Below are 16,087 nucleotides of genomic sequence, written 5' to 3'. Positions count from 1 at the left end.
TATGCTTATTATTTTTATTGTATTGCTATTGTACCATAATTCAAGATCCTTGATTCCTCATGCATTTGATATGGTATAGAAATGCTGAATATATGCGATAAACGGATAAATAATCAATACGGTTATGACTATGTTGCCATTGTTGTCGGGGCAACCAAAACTATAATGTCCGACGTCCACCCGTTTATACTTGGTATACTTGATCGCGGGATTGTAGGAGTGACTGAGTTTTTTCTCTTTTAGAAAGACAAGCGCGCAGTTTGCTGCGGAATTACTGCATCATGACTGAAAATGTGAAAATGATCGTTACGGAAGTAAATAAATTATTAGGACGAAATTACAATCTAATCGGATTCAATGCCTTAAATGCTGAAGATTTATTGCAGGTATCCTGCTGCCATTTTATCATCACATTTTCGAAAAAAAAAAAATTCCTTTTATTTTCTCGTAGATATTATGCAGCGTTATAATGAAAATACAGCAACAAGATGGTCCAGACATTGATACTAAATTGGACTCACCAGAAGAAAATTCTATATATATTTTAACAGCCCTCCGAATACTTAATTATCAACCTGATGTGGATCCCGTAACATTTAGGTACTTTCTAAACTAAATTTTGAGCAAATACACATTAACATTTTATCTATTTTATCGAATATTTTAAAGAACAACATGTTAAATAAATTATACCGAGCTTATCGCACGGTTTAAATGCTGTCCACCGTCCACTCTCGGCCCACAGAAAATGTTAGTTAGCTTGTTAGAAACGTAGTCCTTCCATTCTTAACGATGGTGCAATTGGCATATTTTAATCACCTTTTTATTTTCCTTTTATCTGTCAAATTTATTTTCAATTACCGCCTCGAATTCTTTGAATCGTTTGAAACGTCCATATCTCAGAGAAAAATTCAGCGTATTCTGAGGCATCATCTAATTAACTTTACGATTTTATATTTTCTATAATATTGCCAACATTTTACTTATTATTGTATTTGGTATGACTTACCTACTTAATTTTTGAATGTACACGATAAGTTTTTGTAATTATAGTTGTAAATTTCTCTGTATTTTTAGATCTTTTATATATTATTAAATTTTATAAATTGAACAATGTATATTATGAATTTGTTTTTAAAAAAATACAAAACATGTGATTTATCTCAAATATTATCTTTTATTCAGACAAGGTTTAGTTCGAGGTGACACCGAAATTATTTATCCCATTTTAACATGGCTTTTGACGCATATCGACATAGTTCAGAAAAGAGCATATCTCTCACAGTTTCTCGTCAAGGTAAAATATTAAAATTTAATAAATATGATGTGCGTTTACATATATTAAATCATATAATTAATAAAAAAAGAAATGTTAGTAAGTTATATGTATAATGTAAAATTCTGAAACAAAACATTATTCTTATTAGATTGAAATCCCGCCGGAATATCTGGGAGATTCGGAAATATCACTTCTGTATGAGCAATATTTGTCTCTTGTCGATAAATTTAAGACAGTTCATAAAGAAAGAGAAATAGGAAAGAAAGTATGTATAATATGTAAAAAAAAATCTCATTTTTGTACATGAATAATAAAATTGTTTCTTTATTTATGCAGAATGTTGAAACTGCTGCTGAACTTGCAACAGACCTAGAAGCAATGACAAAGGAAAAAGAAGTATGTATATACATAAATGATACATACATTGTAAAATGACAACAATTTTTGAGATGTTTTACAAAGAAAATGTCAGAAAAATGTCTTTAAGACATCATAATATTCTTCTTCTCGGAGAAGACATTCACTTTTTTCATTATATTGTGCTTTCATTCTCTTCATATATTTCATAACATCTTCATATTTTACTTTGAACCTCATTGCAGACTCATTTTTTGGAAATTTACTGGATTTTTTATATAAAAATGAAATTAAAAATTACATATAAAATTTATATTTTTTACTAAAATTTCGATTGAAAATCATGTGGAATTTCATACCGATTTTCTATATGAATTCTTTAAAAGATTTCTACCTGATTTTCTTCAACACAAAACATTTTGCTATTTATGTATAAATAACAGTTTAGCTCACTGGTGATATTAAAGTCTGATATTTTTCGTCATATACAGGCAGTAACAGCGCGTATTGCTAAAATCAAATTAAAAGCTGAACCCGCGCTGCATTTACTAGATGCCTGCAAAATGTTACGAATGGAAAGAGATAAGGAACGTGATTTAATATCGCAGAAGGAGCAAGAGGAAGACACTATCTCCAATTTGCAGGTATATTTCCTACAAGATATTATAGAACTTAATAATTTTCACTCCTTGTGAAAATCATTAATTCATACTTAAATGTTTTTATTCGTTTTGCGATTTTATTTTATCATTAAATTTAGAGTTCCCTTCAACGAGTCGAACGTGAATTATATACTTTGAAACGCGACAGTACCGGACTTACACCACAAATATTAATCCAACATCTAACAGAGGAAGTAACGGTACAATTTGCGATTGTGAAAGAGAAACTTCCGTCTGAATTAAAAACAAAAAAGAATCGGATAAGAGCACTATCAATAATCAAGGAATATTCTTATTTGGGCCCGGATAAAATTTTAACCATGAGAAACAATTTGGACGCAATATTAAAAGACATACAAGATTTAGTGGAATCCAAAGTGAGTATACTATCAAGAGTGAAATCATCATATCTGTTTGAATAAGAAATGCTTTATGTACCATGTGTAATACATATTGCATATAAATTTCTTTTCTCTAAATATTATAAATGTTTTAGATATCTAAAAATGACATTGATAAAATGGGACCATTTAGACAACAAGCTGCCGCTGTTGGAAATATGAAACGGAATGCTCTCGAACGTTTAGAAAAAATTGAAGGTTCCTTAGAGGAATTACAATCACGATTAAAAGAGAAACACAATCATTCAAAAATGTTGATGGAGACGTTAATACCTAGGACAGAGGAATTGAAAAAATACATCAATCGTTTAAAGACCAGGGGCACGGTATATAAACGTTGCAAAACGGAGATAGCTGGCTTGAAAGCAGAAAATGGTGTACTTCGGCGAACAGCGACTATTCTAGATGGACAAGTATTAGAATATGCGATATCTAGATTTGCTTACATTAGATTGATAATAAATACATATATACTTGATATTATTATTTCAGATAACTCATTCTTATTCAAGGAATGTTACATCTAAAGTAATAATTCCAGAAACTTATATGGTGGATAATGCATTAGTGACAAATGTTCAATTATCTCATTCGATATTGGCTTTACGAACCAATCTTGCCCCAGTTATAAGAGGTAATAATAAAATTTTGTTTTCAAAGTTTATATTTATGTTTATAAACAATTGATAAATTTTAAGATTTTTGCTTATAAATAAGGAAAAAAATGTGTATTAGTTATTGATATATAATAATTATGTGCAAATCTTTTTAGATATGAAGACACTACGACAAACAGCACGTGAAACGGATGAGAGATATCAGAAAGCATGTAAAAGTCACAACACTGTAGAAACAAGTATGAAAAATACAACGAGCGATCTGTTATCCGAAACAAAACGGCTGAAAGATAAATTGTCGCAGGTAAAATTTTTATACGGAATATCCCATTTTAATGATAACAGCTATATTCTTTTTAAAATATTAAAATTTTCATTTGATAATGATATTTTTTTTATACAAGATACAGAGAATAAATTTAGGACATACAAAGCTTTTGCTATTAAAATGAAATATTCATTATTAAGAACATGCATTATTCGTGTTAAAATAATATGCATCGTATTATAGGATACTAAGGATGTGGAACAATTGCGACAAAAAATTGCAAAAATGAAGACTATCGAAGAAAGACTACACAATGAAGCGGAAGTAAGTGAAATATTAAATTTTAAATATAGTAATATTTATCGTTATATTTAATATATTTACAGTAATATTTCTTTTTTTAGACAAGAAATATTAGCAATATAGGACAAACATTAAAACAGGAATTACATAATATGATTGTAACGGAAGAAGAAACATTAAGAAATTTAAACAAGGAACAAGAGAAGATAAAAAAACATATCTTGCAATATGAAAATAAAACACACCAATGGAATAATATCATATCGTAAGTAATATTATACATAGTATTGTATACTATGTAAAATTAAAGGATTGTTAAATTTTTACAAAAAAATTTTTGAATTTTTGGTAACTTTTTATAACTTTACAAAAAATAGTACAATTTTATTAAAGTTATTTTAAAAGTTTCTTTTAATTATTTTTTAAAATATTTTTTTGCTTTTTTTACTTGCAATAACGTAAAATTTGAAAAATATTTCTTAAAATATAAATTCAGACTTGCGTATATAGTATACTATATAGTATTGAATATAATAATATAAAAATTATATAATAATCTTGTTGAATATTAAAAATATTGTTAAATATTAAAAATATATTTGCATGTTTCAGAATATTTTCTTGTAAAATTCAATGTGCAGAAGAAAATAAACAAACCGATGGCGTAGTTGTACGAAGAGGAGGTGCCGAAACTCTTGTGTTGCAATAATAGTAATTTATTTCATATGTGATATTTAATATTTAAAATTTTATTTTAAGACTATATTAATTTATAAATTTTTAATTTTATTATATTATTCAAATATAAAAGAAAATGTATGCACTGTTATTAAAAACTACAAATAAATAATTTGTGTTTTATGTATATATTTTTACTCACATATTTCTCCATAATGATTTTTACGATAAATATTAAATATCACTCAAGAATTAATAGAATTGAATTTGAAATCTCAAGAACTGACATCACCTTTGGCTGACTGTTTAAACGACGATCTGTATCAAAGCTTGAATAAAATAAAAGAATAATTTATTCTTTGTATTAACTCCTCTTAAAGACACTTTTCTAATAACTTAGGATAACTTAAATAACTCAGGACATCTTTTAAATATCTTTTAAGACGTCCCTAGACATTTTTCAGTTATTTATGGTTAATATTTATCCTTGGGCTTCTTATCTTATTTATGTTCTAATTTTCGATAACAAGCTGCTGTCATAGGTCAAAGAACTGATTATTTCTTCACATATAAATGCATGTAATTCTACAATAAGAAACAGTTATATGATAGTTTCTGATCGAAATGGATCGAACACTAACTAAAACTCGGACAATTTTTAATCAATTAATTATTCGTCATTACGGTAATAAAGTGGGGATAATTGGAGTACCCTTTGACAAAGGACAAGTAAGATAATAATCCTCATTATAAATTATTTAAGACTACAATTATTGACTACAATTTTTTATGTCAAATATAATGACATTCTAACCTTTTAGCTGTATATAAAAAAGACTTTTAGTTGTACATTAAAATATTATTTAAATTTTCATAAATGTCTACTGACGGTAGTAATTAATATTTAAATATTCCATATTGTAATGTATTAAATAACAGATTATGATATGTAACAGATAAGAATATTATAATTATATGTCATATATTAATATTAATTTATTAATTTATAAAAACAATAAAAAATTTTACAGGAAAAGAAAGGAGTGGCACAAGGACCTAAGACAATTAGAGAAGCAAATCTGATAGATGAATTAAAAAAATTAGGTAAATTTATATATTTATATGCGGTATGCACATATATGATACGTAATATTTATTTTTTTATAAATACATACATACATATTTATAAAACAATACCCGATATTAATAATTTATATTTATTAAAAAAAAAGAATTAGATGTACGAGATTACGGTGATATACACTATAAAATAAATAACAAAAATGATATAAAAAATATGATACATTTGAATCATGTGGCTAGTTGTACAAGTTCTTTATCTGAACAAATTCGACAAGTGTTACGCGATAATAGGCAAATATTAACAATTGGTGGTGATCATAGCGTGAGCATTGGCTCTATCGATGGACATGTTAAGGTATAAAAAAAAAATATTTTCTCAGAAATAGAAAAACCAATAATTTATTAATTCTAAATGTTTCGTAGGAAAAACAAGATGTGGCAGTAATATGGGTAGATGCTCACGCAGATTTAAATACTAATAAAACCAGTGAAAGTGGTAATGTGCATGGAATGCCTGTAGCATTATTAACTTCGGAATTAGCTGATTATTGGCCTTATTTACCAGGCATGGACTGGCAAATGCCAATGTAAATTTAAGTAGTTGATTTATTTTTTAAAGTATATTAATGAATTGTATTAATGAATTAAAAGTAAATACTAGAGATATTAGATATTAAATATCAAACATATCAGATAATGAAATTGAATAGTCTATATCTATTACTATTAGATAATCATGTAATTGAATTTTATTCAGTAATTATACAAAAAGATTGAAAACGTGAATTTAACTAATTTTAAAGAAAAAAAATTAAAATAATACGTATATATTTTATTTTAGTCAAATATCTGGCCAAACATCTCTATATAAGTAAAAAATATATTTAAACCAATACATAATTATTTATTGTTATGATTATTATAGGTTGTCCATCAGAAATGTAGCTTATATTGGTTTGAGATCTGTAGATCGCTATGAACGATTAGTAATTGAAAAATTTGGAATTACTGCTTATGGCATGGAAGATATAGAACGTTATGGTTTGGTTAATTAAAATAGTTATGCTTTGATATATATTATAATATCATATATGTATAAAACGTTTAATATATTTAATATTAATAAATAATTTTAGGTATTCATCATGTGATACATATGGCACTAAATAAGATAGATCCACATAACTCCAAATCTTTACATGTTAGTTTCGATATAGATTCATTAGATCCACTCGAAGCACCTAGTACTGGAACTCCTGGTTTGTAGTAAAATATATACAAAAGTAACAAAGTACAAAAAAGGTAATAATTTAATATTATAAAATCTTGCATATTTATAAATTACAGTACGCGGAGGATTGTCTCTTAGAGAAGGAATTCATCTTATGGAAGAAATACACAGAACAAGTAGACTGAATGCTATCGATTTAGTAGAAGTCAATCCAGATATAGGTAGTAAACAAGATGTGAAATTTACTGTACAAGCAGCTATACATATTATTCAAGCAGCTTTAGGTTATACAAGACGTGGTTTGAAAGTACCTGAAGGTGTTACTGATTTGCCTTTACAAACATTTCGTTAATGTCTATTCTATATTTTATCAGTTATCACAATATTTTTTATACATTTTATATTAATTTTAAAATATACATAATTATTTTCTTTGAGAATAAACAAATCAATTTTTTTAAATGCAAATTTAACATTTCAATTTATTTCATATTATTTTATTACAAATGTCTTTCCAGGTATATTATCAAATGTAATTTCAATTTTAGACACTTCAGGTTTGTTTTCATGATTCAATATTACCTCATAATATAATTTTCCTTTAGTTCTAGTACCTGTAAGTGGAATCTTGAACCATTTATAATTTTGTACAACTTTTGTAACTTCATGTTCAAGTGTTCGATTTCCATCACCATAAGTGATACGACCCATTGTTATAGGTTCTCCAAGATACGGTATAGCTTTTTTATGCGTACGTAAAGTATTTACAACATACTTATAAGTTTCAGTTTCTTTAATATCATATTGTATACGAAAATGAAAAGCGTAACCTGTACTTGCCGTTATAAATCCTCCTAAACTTGCTATTTTCAAAAGTGTTTGATTCGATACCATGTCTGCAATAAAGATAACTATTATTATTTGAAAAATATATTGCCTTTTATTCATAATTTTTATTTATTACAATGAGATATAACTACCTCATACCACCACATTTTCAAATGCTAGTTTCATTTTAATGAAAGCTAATTGTCATATTTAGACTTCACTCACCTTAGATTTTGAAAATATTTTAAAAATATAATTACCCTAACGCAATAAATCATACGAATATTTTGTAAATCATATGGAATATGTGATGATTATTTGTAATATATTCATATGACAACATTCATATGACATCCATGTAATGTATAGGTTGTTCTTTATAACTGAACTTTCTGCACTAGTACAGGAAGTGTACACTAAACTAATAGAAATGATGTCAGATATTACTGTTCTCTCTTGAGATATAGCAAAATTCATTGCAACGATTCAACAGATTTGTTCTATTTAGCTAAACTCTTTTTACGGTTTATTTTTCTTCTTTTTCTTTCCATATTGGAGAAAAAGAGAAAAGATAAACGCGCAAGAAATTTAGCTAAAAAAAAAATCATCTATTGTATTCTTTGCGCTAGATCTTAATCAGTGCAGGTAAGCATTACATTCGAAAAAAAAAATATTTGGCAAATTAGAATTTTGCGCGCTTAATGAAATCTCATTATATTCGAATTACAAATGTGAATAGATCATGAGACAATTTTTTATGATAGATCGCATGCGATAAAATATGTATGTACATACATACATATAGGTGCATCATATAATTATATAGCATTTGTAGTAATTTAATCACATATCCAAATTAACATGGAAAATCGTAAAAATAAATAAAATCAAAATAAATCCTTTTTATCTATAATAGAGGAATTAAAATATTATTAATAAATTTTTGCGCATGGTATTTATTTTTATATTAGATTATTCTTTTTACTTCCAAATTTATGCTGGTAAAATTCTGCACTAAATGTTAGTGCAAAAGCAAAAAATTATTAATGCAGACACAGAAAACATCACTTTTATCATATATTCTCAGGATATAGAAATTAAATTTCGCTATTTATATATTCCCTGTAATATATATATATATATATATATATATATATATATATATATTTCTGTGTATATCTCGCATGCCTATTGATCATATATTCTCGGAACATGTTTACAATATAGAGACTGAATCAGAATTATATACAACATACATCCGCAGGATAATGATAATTGAGAATCTCGAGATCACAATATAATCACAGTATGAGCACTCCGCACGAAAAAATACGTGGTTTACACAGATTTCCGATTTGCTGACTCGATTCAATTCCGTCTTTTTATTTCATTCTTTTTCTCTGTCACTTTTTTTCTCGTCTCTTTTTCTCGTGTGTTTTGATTCAACTTGGCACATCGCAAATCGAAAACGCCATTAATCACACACAAATGGTGTTTTTATTCGGACTTAATGAAGCTTAATGCGACAGGAATTTACATGTGTCTACTACTAAAAAATTTATAGAATAAATGAAAAATTGGATATACCATGCGTGACGATATGCTTATAATAGGCTCGCAATTAAAAGCGTAATTAAATTCGTACTATGCATGTGCGAGGTATAAATATTTTAATTTTTTTTTCTATTTGCCTTTTATTCTCATTAAAACATTTTTTATTATTATTAGTTACATAATGAAGTTTATAAATTATTTAATTTAACCTGTTGAGCAACGTCCATAATAGGCCAATGTCACATCTGTAAATATTGAATAGAATGTTGAATATTCTAATGCGTTTATACAATAGTTATATTATCCTATAATTACATATAAGAGATCTTTTTATGACGTGAAGACCGTTAATGTATAAATATGCTCGTTAAATATATATTGCAAAATGCATATTGTTTTTAGCATGTTCTAGCATTAATGGAATAATATTAATAGAATTATTCCATTAACGTTAGAACATGCTGGAAATATATAATAGAATAGATACAGTTATTATATGTAAGAAAATTTTGTTTTTGTGAAGTATCACTTTTCACCTTTTCCACATATTTTCGCGCAGCCTAGTCCCCCGGGATTAGTGTAATCAATGTTGTCTGAACCACAAACAGGATTATATTCGGGTGTTACCTATGAGAAGAATATCGTTATATAAGCTGAATATCGGTGTACGGTACTTATTATCTTTTTTATGATTTTATGTTAAGATAGAATTATTAAAAAATCGATTGTAATCGAATTACACCGACTTTTGTATCATATAAGTAAAAATATTCTGAAGATTTGTCCTTGAATTGAAAACCGTGCTTTGCTTTGAATAAAACTGATCATAATAAGAAAAAAAAAAATTATAATTACCTGACATCTATTCACGCAAGCATTATAATCGTCAATAGATAGAGAAGTCGTAGATGCCGCAGTTGTTGTGGAGGTTGTAGAACTAACTCTTTGTTCATTGGGTGACCTTGTAGCTACTGGACCATCGAAGATAAAACCATCTACTTGAACCGTTTCTGTAGATACGCCTGTATTCTATATATAGATATGTAGATTAAATTTCCACAGTATTATATTTTTAATGCTTTCATTAAAAATTCAAAAATATTACTTCTTAAAAACAAAACACTCGACAGTTATGAAAACTATATATTATTGATTTCAGAATATCAAACTAAATATTAAAATATTGAAAATAAAATTTTAATATATGTATGATTTTTGCATTATTATAATTCTATTCGCAAAAATGAAGATATTATGTAAAGAAGATCTTAACTATTTATAACTCAATCGATCTATAATTGACAATAATAGTCCATCGCCAAATGTGTATATTTTGCATAAGATATGACAATGCTCTCTAGTTATTTAAGTATCTCAAATCTCGTTTAAGTATTTCTTCTTTTTTCTGTATAAAAGATCGCACAAAAAAATGAATACTTACTTGTGGAAATGCGGTGATGAGAAACGGCGATGCCACAACTATAAAAATTATAAAACACTATTTAAAGCTGTATTAAACCAATTAAGTATGAAAATAATATCTCAATATTATGCACAAAATGATTGAAATTGGTTGATTTTTCTTACTTAGTAACAGGCAAAGTAACATTTTTTTCTATAGTTTAATAAATAAGAAACCGTTGGTCGATGTTGTACAGTATATATATCCAAGATGATCTACCAAAGTACGATCATCTACTGTTTGATAGCATGAGTTGAACTTTCTTTTATAGAACCGGTCGCTCACTGTTGGTTCAGTCCACAATACATATAAGCAAGAAATTTCTCAGAGCAAAGTAATATAGTTTCTTCATTGCGTGCTAATTTTCAAAACTTTTTGCGAAAATAAAAATCAAAAAATATGAACAAATGAGCAAATAAATATATTTAGAATAAAAAGAATATTTAAAACATTTTAGGTAAAGTTCCTCTTATCTAATTTTAGATTAAAAAATAATTTTGCTATATTTTATGCGATATTGCTTTTCAAATTTATTTTTCTTTTTTTTTCTAACAAAAAATTACGCAAATCGGAATTTATTGTCCTAGCAATCGCATAGAATATTTGACTAAACTTACTCTTTTTACCTAATTTAATAAAAAAAATTGTCACTTTTTATTTCTAACTTTGCACCTAACACAATTATGTTTTGAAAAGAAATACATTTTGCTAAAGACGTTAATGATAAAAGTTGCAATATTTCTAAAAGTAAATTTATCAATTCAGATTTTGCAATTCAAATAAAATTTTACTTATATTTATCTTTATAAACATAATTTATATAATATTCTTTTTGCGATATTCTAATATGTTAGTATCTTAATATATATTGTATTGCTTTATATTGTAAAGAATCGATAAAGATTTACCAAAATGTGTCAATATATTAGTCGTTAAATTGTTAAAAGAAATCTCTTTTAAATATTTTTTTTTTTTTTAAGAAATCTGTTCCATGATTTATTCAAATTGTTGCGTTCCAATGAGCAAGCGTTCATTTCTCAGACTTGTTTTTATAAATCGCACAGGAATATTAATCCTACCAGCCTCCAAATTATCACCTCAATCGCATTGCTCGACAGATATAATATGATTTATCTCGCAGCATTTTAAAATTAAATGTTATTTAAAGTTACAGCAGAGGTATCTTGATATAAAGAATAAAGATACATAGATAGCTATAATGAATTGACATCCGAATGCAATAATTATATACACATTATGAGTATTTTAATTTTTTCTTTTTTAGTATTGAAACATAACTTAACGTATATGACTTAAAATAATTTAATTATGCCGTAAAATATAAATATACAATAAGCAGTTTTTATATAAAATAATGATAGTAACAAACTGAAAATGCATATGTTAAATATAATGTAATACATCGAATAAGGACATAAGGTATGGAATTTGTGGCATGTCAATGATCAATAATTGATTGCATCTCAGGAATTCCCACTAATAAACACGTGCAAGTCTGCAACAGTTAAAATAACAGTGTCATTTTTAATATTGTATGAACAAAATAAATACAAAAAAACACATAAAAAGGTAAAATAAAATAATATTATATACTTTTATCAGTATTAAAAGATTCTTATTTATACATACCTATATGTCGTTCTGTCACATTTGTCAATCTAAGCAATGGCAAATCAAATGATATTTAATTACTACTCTGTTGAATGTACGGTTCGCAAGCTCTGATTATCCTTATCGCAAGTCCTTAAAAAAATATTTAACGTTATTGGATACGAAACTAATCGAAAGAGAAAGCAAAAATTAGCAAATTCTTTAATAATCGAAAAGAAGTAATGAAGAAAATATTCATGAGAGTAATATACAAATTTAAGACTAACACAATACATTTCTGTTAAATTATTTTGTTCGTTATCAATTATTATTGTTAATAACAAATAAAGAACGGTAAAAGGGTAATATAAGATTACTTACGTGGATTGCAACTTTTCGCACAATTAAATCTTCCCATGTTCCAATATGTGACGTTGTCGCTGCCACATACCGGGTTGTATTCTGCGGTTGCGACACATGGACAATTAGTTGTCCCTTGCGTGGTGCTCGGTGTGGTGCTCGTTGTGATGCTCGTCTCATCATTCATAAATATTATAGAATCAGTGTCAATCCCGTTCGACGGGTCTCTTTGCGGGAATGCCAAGGCGACCAACCAAATCAAAGTCAATACTTGCACAACTATAGGAGTAAAGCGATGTGTCATAATACGCACGTTTTAATGCAAATTTGCCAAGGAGAGACTCGAAAATCTCGAAATTACAGTACTGAGTAATACTGCCAATGAGTAACATTTTGGAGAAGTATTGAATAGTTTATTTTACTTTTCAAATATTTCAAGACTTGACGAAACTTTGAAAAATATACTTTGCAAACTCGAATGCATCGAAATTATTTTAAAAATCTATTATTTCAATAATTTACAGGAAAATGCACAAATCTAAGGAAATAAGATACTTACTTATAAAATTTAAAAAAATCGAGAACTATCGTTATATTGTTTTATATGTTCGGTTTAATATCAGAAAAAATCGAACAAATTTATGAAACAATCATCATGTCCCAAACTTTATTTTATCAAACGGAAAATTCCGGAAATTGAAAATGTTGATTAATTTACTAGGAATAATCATAAATTTTGATATTTTATACTTTTCTTTATAAAAAAAGCATGGCCTTTTCTGTTATACTGTACTCACCTGCATAAACGTATTTCATGTTTGTATCCGTGCAACTTCAAATTCAAAAATGGTAGAAAAGAATAAGACACAACGTTTTCAGCGTTTTAAATACACTAAACAATAACCAAATGACGATCTTTAGTGTGTGCTTTTCGATTTATATGATCGTTCTCTCTTATCTGTTTATACTATATAGCTTGACGTATGTTTCCTTATATAGGAAAAAAACCGGTAAGAGACAAACGCTGTAAGCGGCGGGGATATCCACATTGCGTACTCGTTGCATTAACGTGGATTTCACGCATCTAATGACAGCCATTTACGGGCTGCCCCGTTTTTATCGTTGCGTACAAGTTATTATGAAAAAACAGATCAGAATTTTATTTTATTCTTGAACCTTCAGTTGATACATTTAATTTGCATAATGAAATTATATGAGGCCATGATGATTTATTATCTTATTATATATTCTTTTTTATTACAGAATCTGAGTTTTAAATAATCCAGTTTTTAATTGGTATCAAGCAATAAATCGATTTTGCTTGTATTTCTATTTATTTCATAAAAGACAATGTAATGTCTTATTGGTAAAAACAAAAATGACAAATGTGTGAAAATCGTGATTATGTAACAATAATTTTTTCTTTATCATCATATAACATCTAGACAAGAATTAATAACCTTGAAGCTCTCTTTCTCTTTCTCTTCTTCTCTCTCTCTCTCTCTCTCTCTCTAGATAAACATTAAAAGCAAGTCATTCATCTCTCTTTCACACGCGTACACAGAACTATCAATTTCCTGCATATACTTCCTGCATCTACAAGTACTTTTCAGAAATTTAACATGCGTCAGCTTTATTCAGCATGACGTCAGAATTAAGGAAATTTATGCGAAATTTTTTTAACCTGAAAATTATTTACATAAATAATATTCTCAAAATGAAAATAATCCATACAAAGCAAATTCATAAAACATACAAAATAAAATTTTTAGTTTTGTTAAATCTTTGTCTTCAATATGTTTTTCATATTCAAAAAAATAACTTCAAAGTTTCTTTTTAAAAAACACAAATTAAATATCAATTAATTAATATTTAAAACAACAAATCTTGTATCGATAACAAATACGACTTTCGGTCTATAAATTTTAACTAATAAAAGATATTGTACATTTGATTATAAATTACAGAAATCATCTGCACAGATATTTTCACTTCTGATGTCTGTTATCAGGCAAGCAAAGATTAACATAAACTTAAATTTTGTATTTTTAATGAAAGAAAAATTGTACTGTGAATATATCATAAGTTCGTTTTCTTAAAAAAATCTTGAATAATCAAGATTTGAATAATCTTTCTGAATAAATCAGAAAAACAGGTCTTACAATAACTTGAAATTATTCGGAAAATTTATGAAAGACTATGTTATTTTGAATATTTTTTTTTAGATGGGGACGATAATTACTTTTATCTGCTGAAATTTATGTATTTCTGTGTGATATATAATTTAATTTACATGCGGATTAGGTCACAGATCAAGACTAGACATAACAACATCGCTTATGCTTGCTAATAGCAAAGCTTTTTATATATTTGTGCATAATTTTTATTTATAGCAATATTAATATCTGATGATAAAACATTGTCGGGACAGTTATATTCAGGATTCACATTTCAGCATTTACAAATTACACAGCGTTATTTCTGAACGAAAAACAAGTCTCAAAGTTCTGAACCATTTTTTCTCCGACGCTTAATAAAAAGATTATTATTATGTAAAATTCATTCAATTAACGTCATTTATTAAACAGATATATCTTCAGTGAGACACATGCTTCATGTAGTGCGCACTGTGCATAAAAACAACATGAGATGCATTATATAAAACTATCAGATCATTAGGGATCATTATTCCCCACTATTCGATCCGTAACGCATGTAAAATGTATCGATATAGCCAAAATAAATTTAGTGAAGCCGAAGCGAAGCCGAAACAATTAAGGTTCATTTGGAAAATGAGTGAGCTATGCCAACCGAACGATATAACCCACCGCTTGACAACAACAAATTTTTTATATAGAAATAGAAAAGTACGAGCAAATTAATTTTTGCACCCTTTCATATTTTTGAACGTTTGAGTCGAACCTTTTGCTCACATGTTTTCTATTTCTAAAGAATCTAAAGAAGAATATTTTTTGTCGAATAACTCGTAAAAATAATAATGAAAATATTTATTGATGACATTGACTGAAAAGCAGACTATATTTAATTTATTGCTTGAAAAACGAATTTTTTGCTTTAATACTAAAATAGGAATCAAACTGATATTTTTTAGTACTATGTTAAAAAATACTATGTTATTTTTAGCAACACTTTTAATTAATCTCAATTATTTATATTGTTTAAACTCTTAAACTCATATTAATGTCTTATATAAAAAATTGATATTAAAAAAGTAGTTTTTCTGTTAATAAATAAATATTGTTTATTAGCGCTCTAGAATTGCATCCCCTCAAGCGCTTTAAAACAATACATAAATTATAACAAATAAAATATAACGCTTAGATAACATTAATAAGATTAATAAGAGAATAATGAATATTAACACAAACATTT

At 27.0% G+C, this 16,087-nt stretch overlaps 5 protein-coding genes across 6 annotated transcripts; 2 read left to right on the top strand and 3 right to left on the bottom strand.

Moving 5' to 3' along the window:
- Positions 1-72: 72 nt before the first annotated feature.
- On the top strand, positions 73-4,746 carry LOC105426036 (intraflagellar transport protein 81 homolog). Its single transcript, XM_025218004.2, has 13 exons — positions 73-386; positions 452-600; positions 1,186-1,297; positions 1,428-1,544; positions 1,616-1,675; positions 2,128-2,280; positions 2,397-2,675; positions 2,795-3,112; positions 3,192-3,333; positions 3,472-3,620; positions 3,828-3,908; positions 3,989-4,152; positions 4,500-4,746. Exons 1-13 carry the CDS (start codon positions 282-284, stop codon positions 4,594-4,596), a joined length of 1,926 nt encoding a protein of 641 aa, XP_025073789.2. The 5' UTR covers positions 73-281; the 3' UTR covers positions 4,597-4,746.
- Positions 4,747-4,893: 147 nt separating this feature from the next.
- On the top strand, positions 4,894-7,347 carry arg (arginase). The gene is made up of 7 exons (XM_011636994.3): positions 4,894-5,294; positions 5,597-5,669; positions 5,798-6,003; positions 6,072-6,235; positions 6,574-6,689; positions 6,785-6,907; positions 6,996-7,347. The coding sequence occupies exons 1-7, from the start codon at positions 5,190-5,192 to the stop codon at positions 7,229-7,231; spliced, it is 1,023 nt and encodes a 340-aa protein (XP_011635296.2). The 5' UTR covers positions 4,894-5,189; the 3' UTR covers positions 7,232-7,347.
- Positions 7,332-7,827, bottom strand: LOC105425964 (uncharacterized). Its single transcript, XM_011636996.3, has one exon. It carries the CDS (start codon positions 7,825-7,827, stop codon positions 7,372-7,374), a length of 456 nt encoding a protein of 151 aa, XP_011635298.2. The 3' UTR covers positions 7,332-7,371.
- Positions 7,828-9,375: 1,548 nt separating this feature from the next.
- On the bottom strand, positions 9,376-11,006 carry LOC105425965 (uncharacterized). The gene is made up of 5 exons (XM_011636997.2): positions 10,849-11,006; positions 10,703-10,740; positions 10,117-10,290; positions 9,798-9,888; positions 9,376-9,506 (listed from the first exon to the last, which is right to left on the bottom strand). Exons 1-5 carry the CDS (start codon positions 10,868-10,870, stop codon positions 9,466-9,468), a joined length of 366 nt encoding a protein of 121 aa, XP_011635299.1. The 5' UTR covers positions 10,871-11,006; the 3' UTR covers positions 9,376-9,465.
- Positions 11,007-11,967: 961 nt separating this feature from the next.
- Positions 11,968-13,692, bottom strand: LOC105425966 (uncharacterized). Of its 2 annotated transcripts, XM_011636998.3 has the most exons (4): positions 13,492-13,692; positions 12,716-12,973; positions 12,374-12,487; positions 11,968-12,239 (listed from the first exon to the last, which is right to left on the bottom strand). In XM_011636998.3, the coding sequence occupies exons 1-3, from the start codon at positions 13,508-13,510 to the stop codon at positions 12,429-12,431; spliced, it is 336 nt and encodes a 111-aa protein (XP_011635300.2). In that variant the 5' UTR covers positions 13,511-13,692; the 3' UTR covers positions 11,968-12,239; positions 12,374-12,428. The 2 variants fall into 2 exon arrangements, with proteins under 2 accessions (XP_011635300.2, XP_088932398.1); XM_089076272.1 differs by lacking the exon at positions 13,492-13,692 and having other exon boundaries at positions 12,716-13,013.
- Positions 13,693-16,087: the final 2,395 nt, after the last annotated feature.

This window comes from Pogonomyrmex barbatus, unplaced genomic scaffold (genome assembly GCF_055798465.1).
Source record: "Pogonomyrmex barbatus isolate J1 unplaced genomic scaffold, ASM5579846v1 scaffold2, whole genome shotgun sequence".
Classification (NCBI taxonomy): Eukaryota; Metazoa; Arthropoda; class Insecta; order Hymenoptera; family Formicidae; genus Pogonomyrmex; species Pogonomyrmex barbatus.
Note: the sequence above shows the minus strand (reverse complement) of the source record. Positions and strands in the feature narration are given on the sequence as shown.

Coding starts and splice junctions, on each gene's coding strand:
- LOC105425964 (XM_011636996.3), bottom strand. CDS start 7,827: ATGAATAAAAGGCAATATATTTTTCAAATAATAATAGTTATCTTTATT.
- LOC105426036 (XM_025218004.2), top strand. CDS start 282: ATGACTGAAAATGTGAAAATGATCGTTACGGAAGTAAATAAATTATTA. Junction 2,281..2,396: donor ACACTATCTCCAATTTGCAG/GTATATTTCCTA, acceptor CATTAAATTTAG/AGTTCCCTTCAACGAGTCGA. Junction 2,676..2,794: donor AAGATTTAGTGGAATCCAAA/GTGAGTATACTA, acceptor TAAATGTTTTAG/ATATCTAAAAATGACATTGA.
- LOC105425965 (XM_011636997.2), bottom strand. CDS start 10,870: ATGTTACTTTGCCTGTTACTAA. Junction 10,741..10,848: donor GTTACTTTGCCTGTTACTAA/GTAAGAAAAATC, acceptor TAATTTTTATAG/TTGTGGCATCGCCGTTTCTC. Junction 9,507..9,797: donor CGCGAAAATATGTGGAAAAG/GTGAAAAGTGAT, acceptor CAATATTTACAG/ATGTGACATTGGCCTATTAT.
- arg (XM_011636994.3), top strand. CDS start 5,190: ATGGATCGAACACTAACTAAAACTCGGACAATTTTTAATCAATTAATT. Junction 5,670..5,797: donor AGATGAATTAAAAAAATTAG/GTAAATTTATAT, acceptor TTAAAAAAAAAG/AATTAGATGTACGAGATTAC. Junction 6,236..6,573: donor ATGGACTGGCAAATGCCAAT/GTAAATTTAAGT, acceptor TGATTATTATAG/GTTGTCCATCAGAAATGTAG.
- LOC105425966 (XM_089076272.1), bottom strand. CDS start 12,998: ATGACACATCGCTTTACTCCTATAGTTGTGCAAGTATTGACTTTGATT. Junction 12,488..12,715: donor TGCGAAAAGTTGCAATCCAC/GTAAGTAATCTT, acceptor TATTTTTTTAAG/GACTTGCGATAAGGATAATC.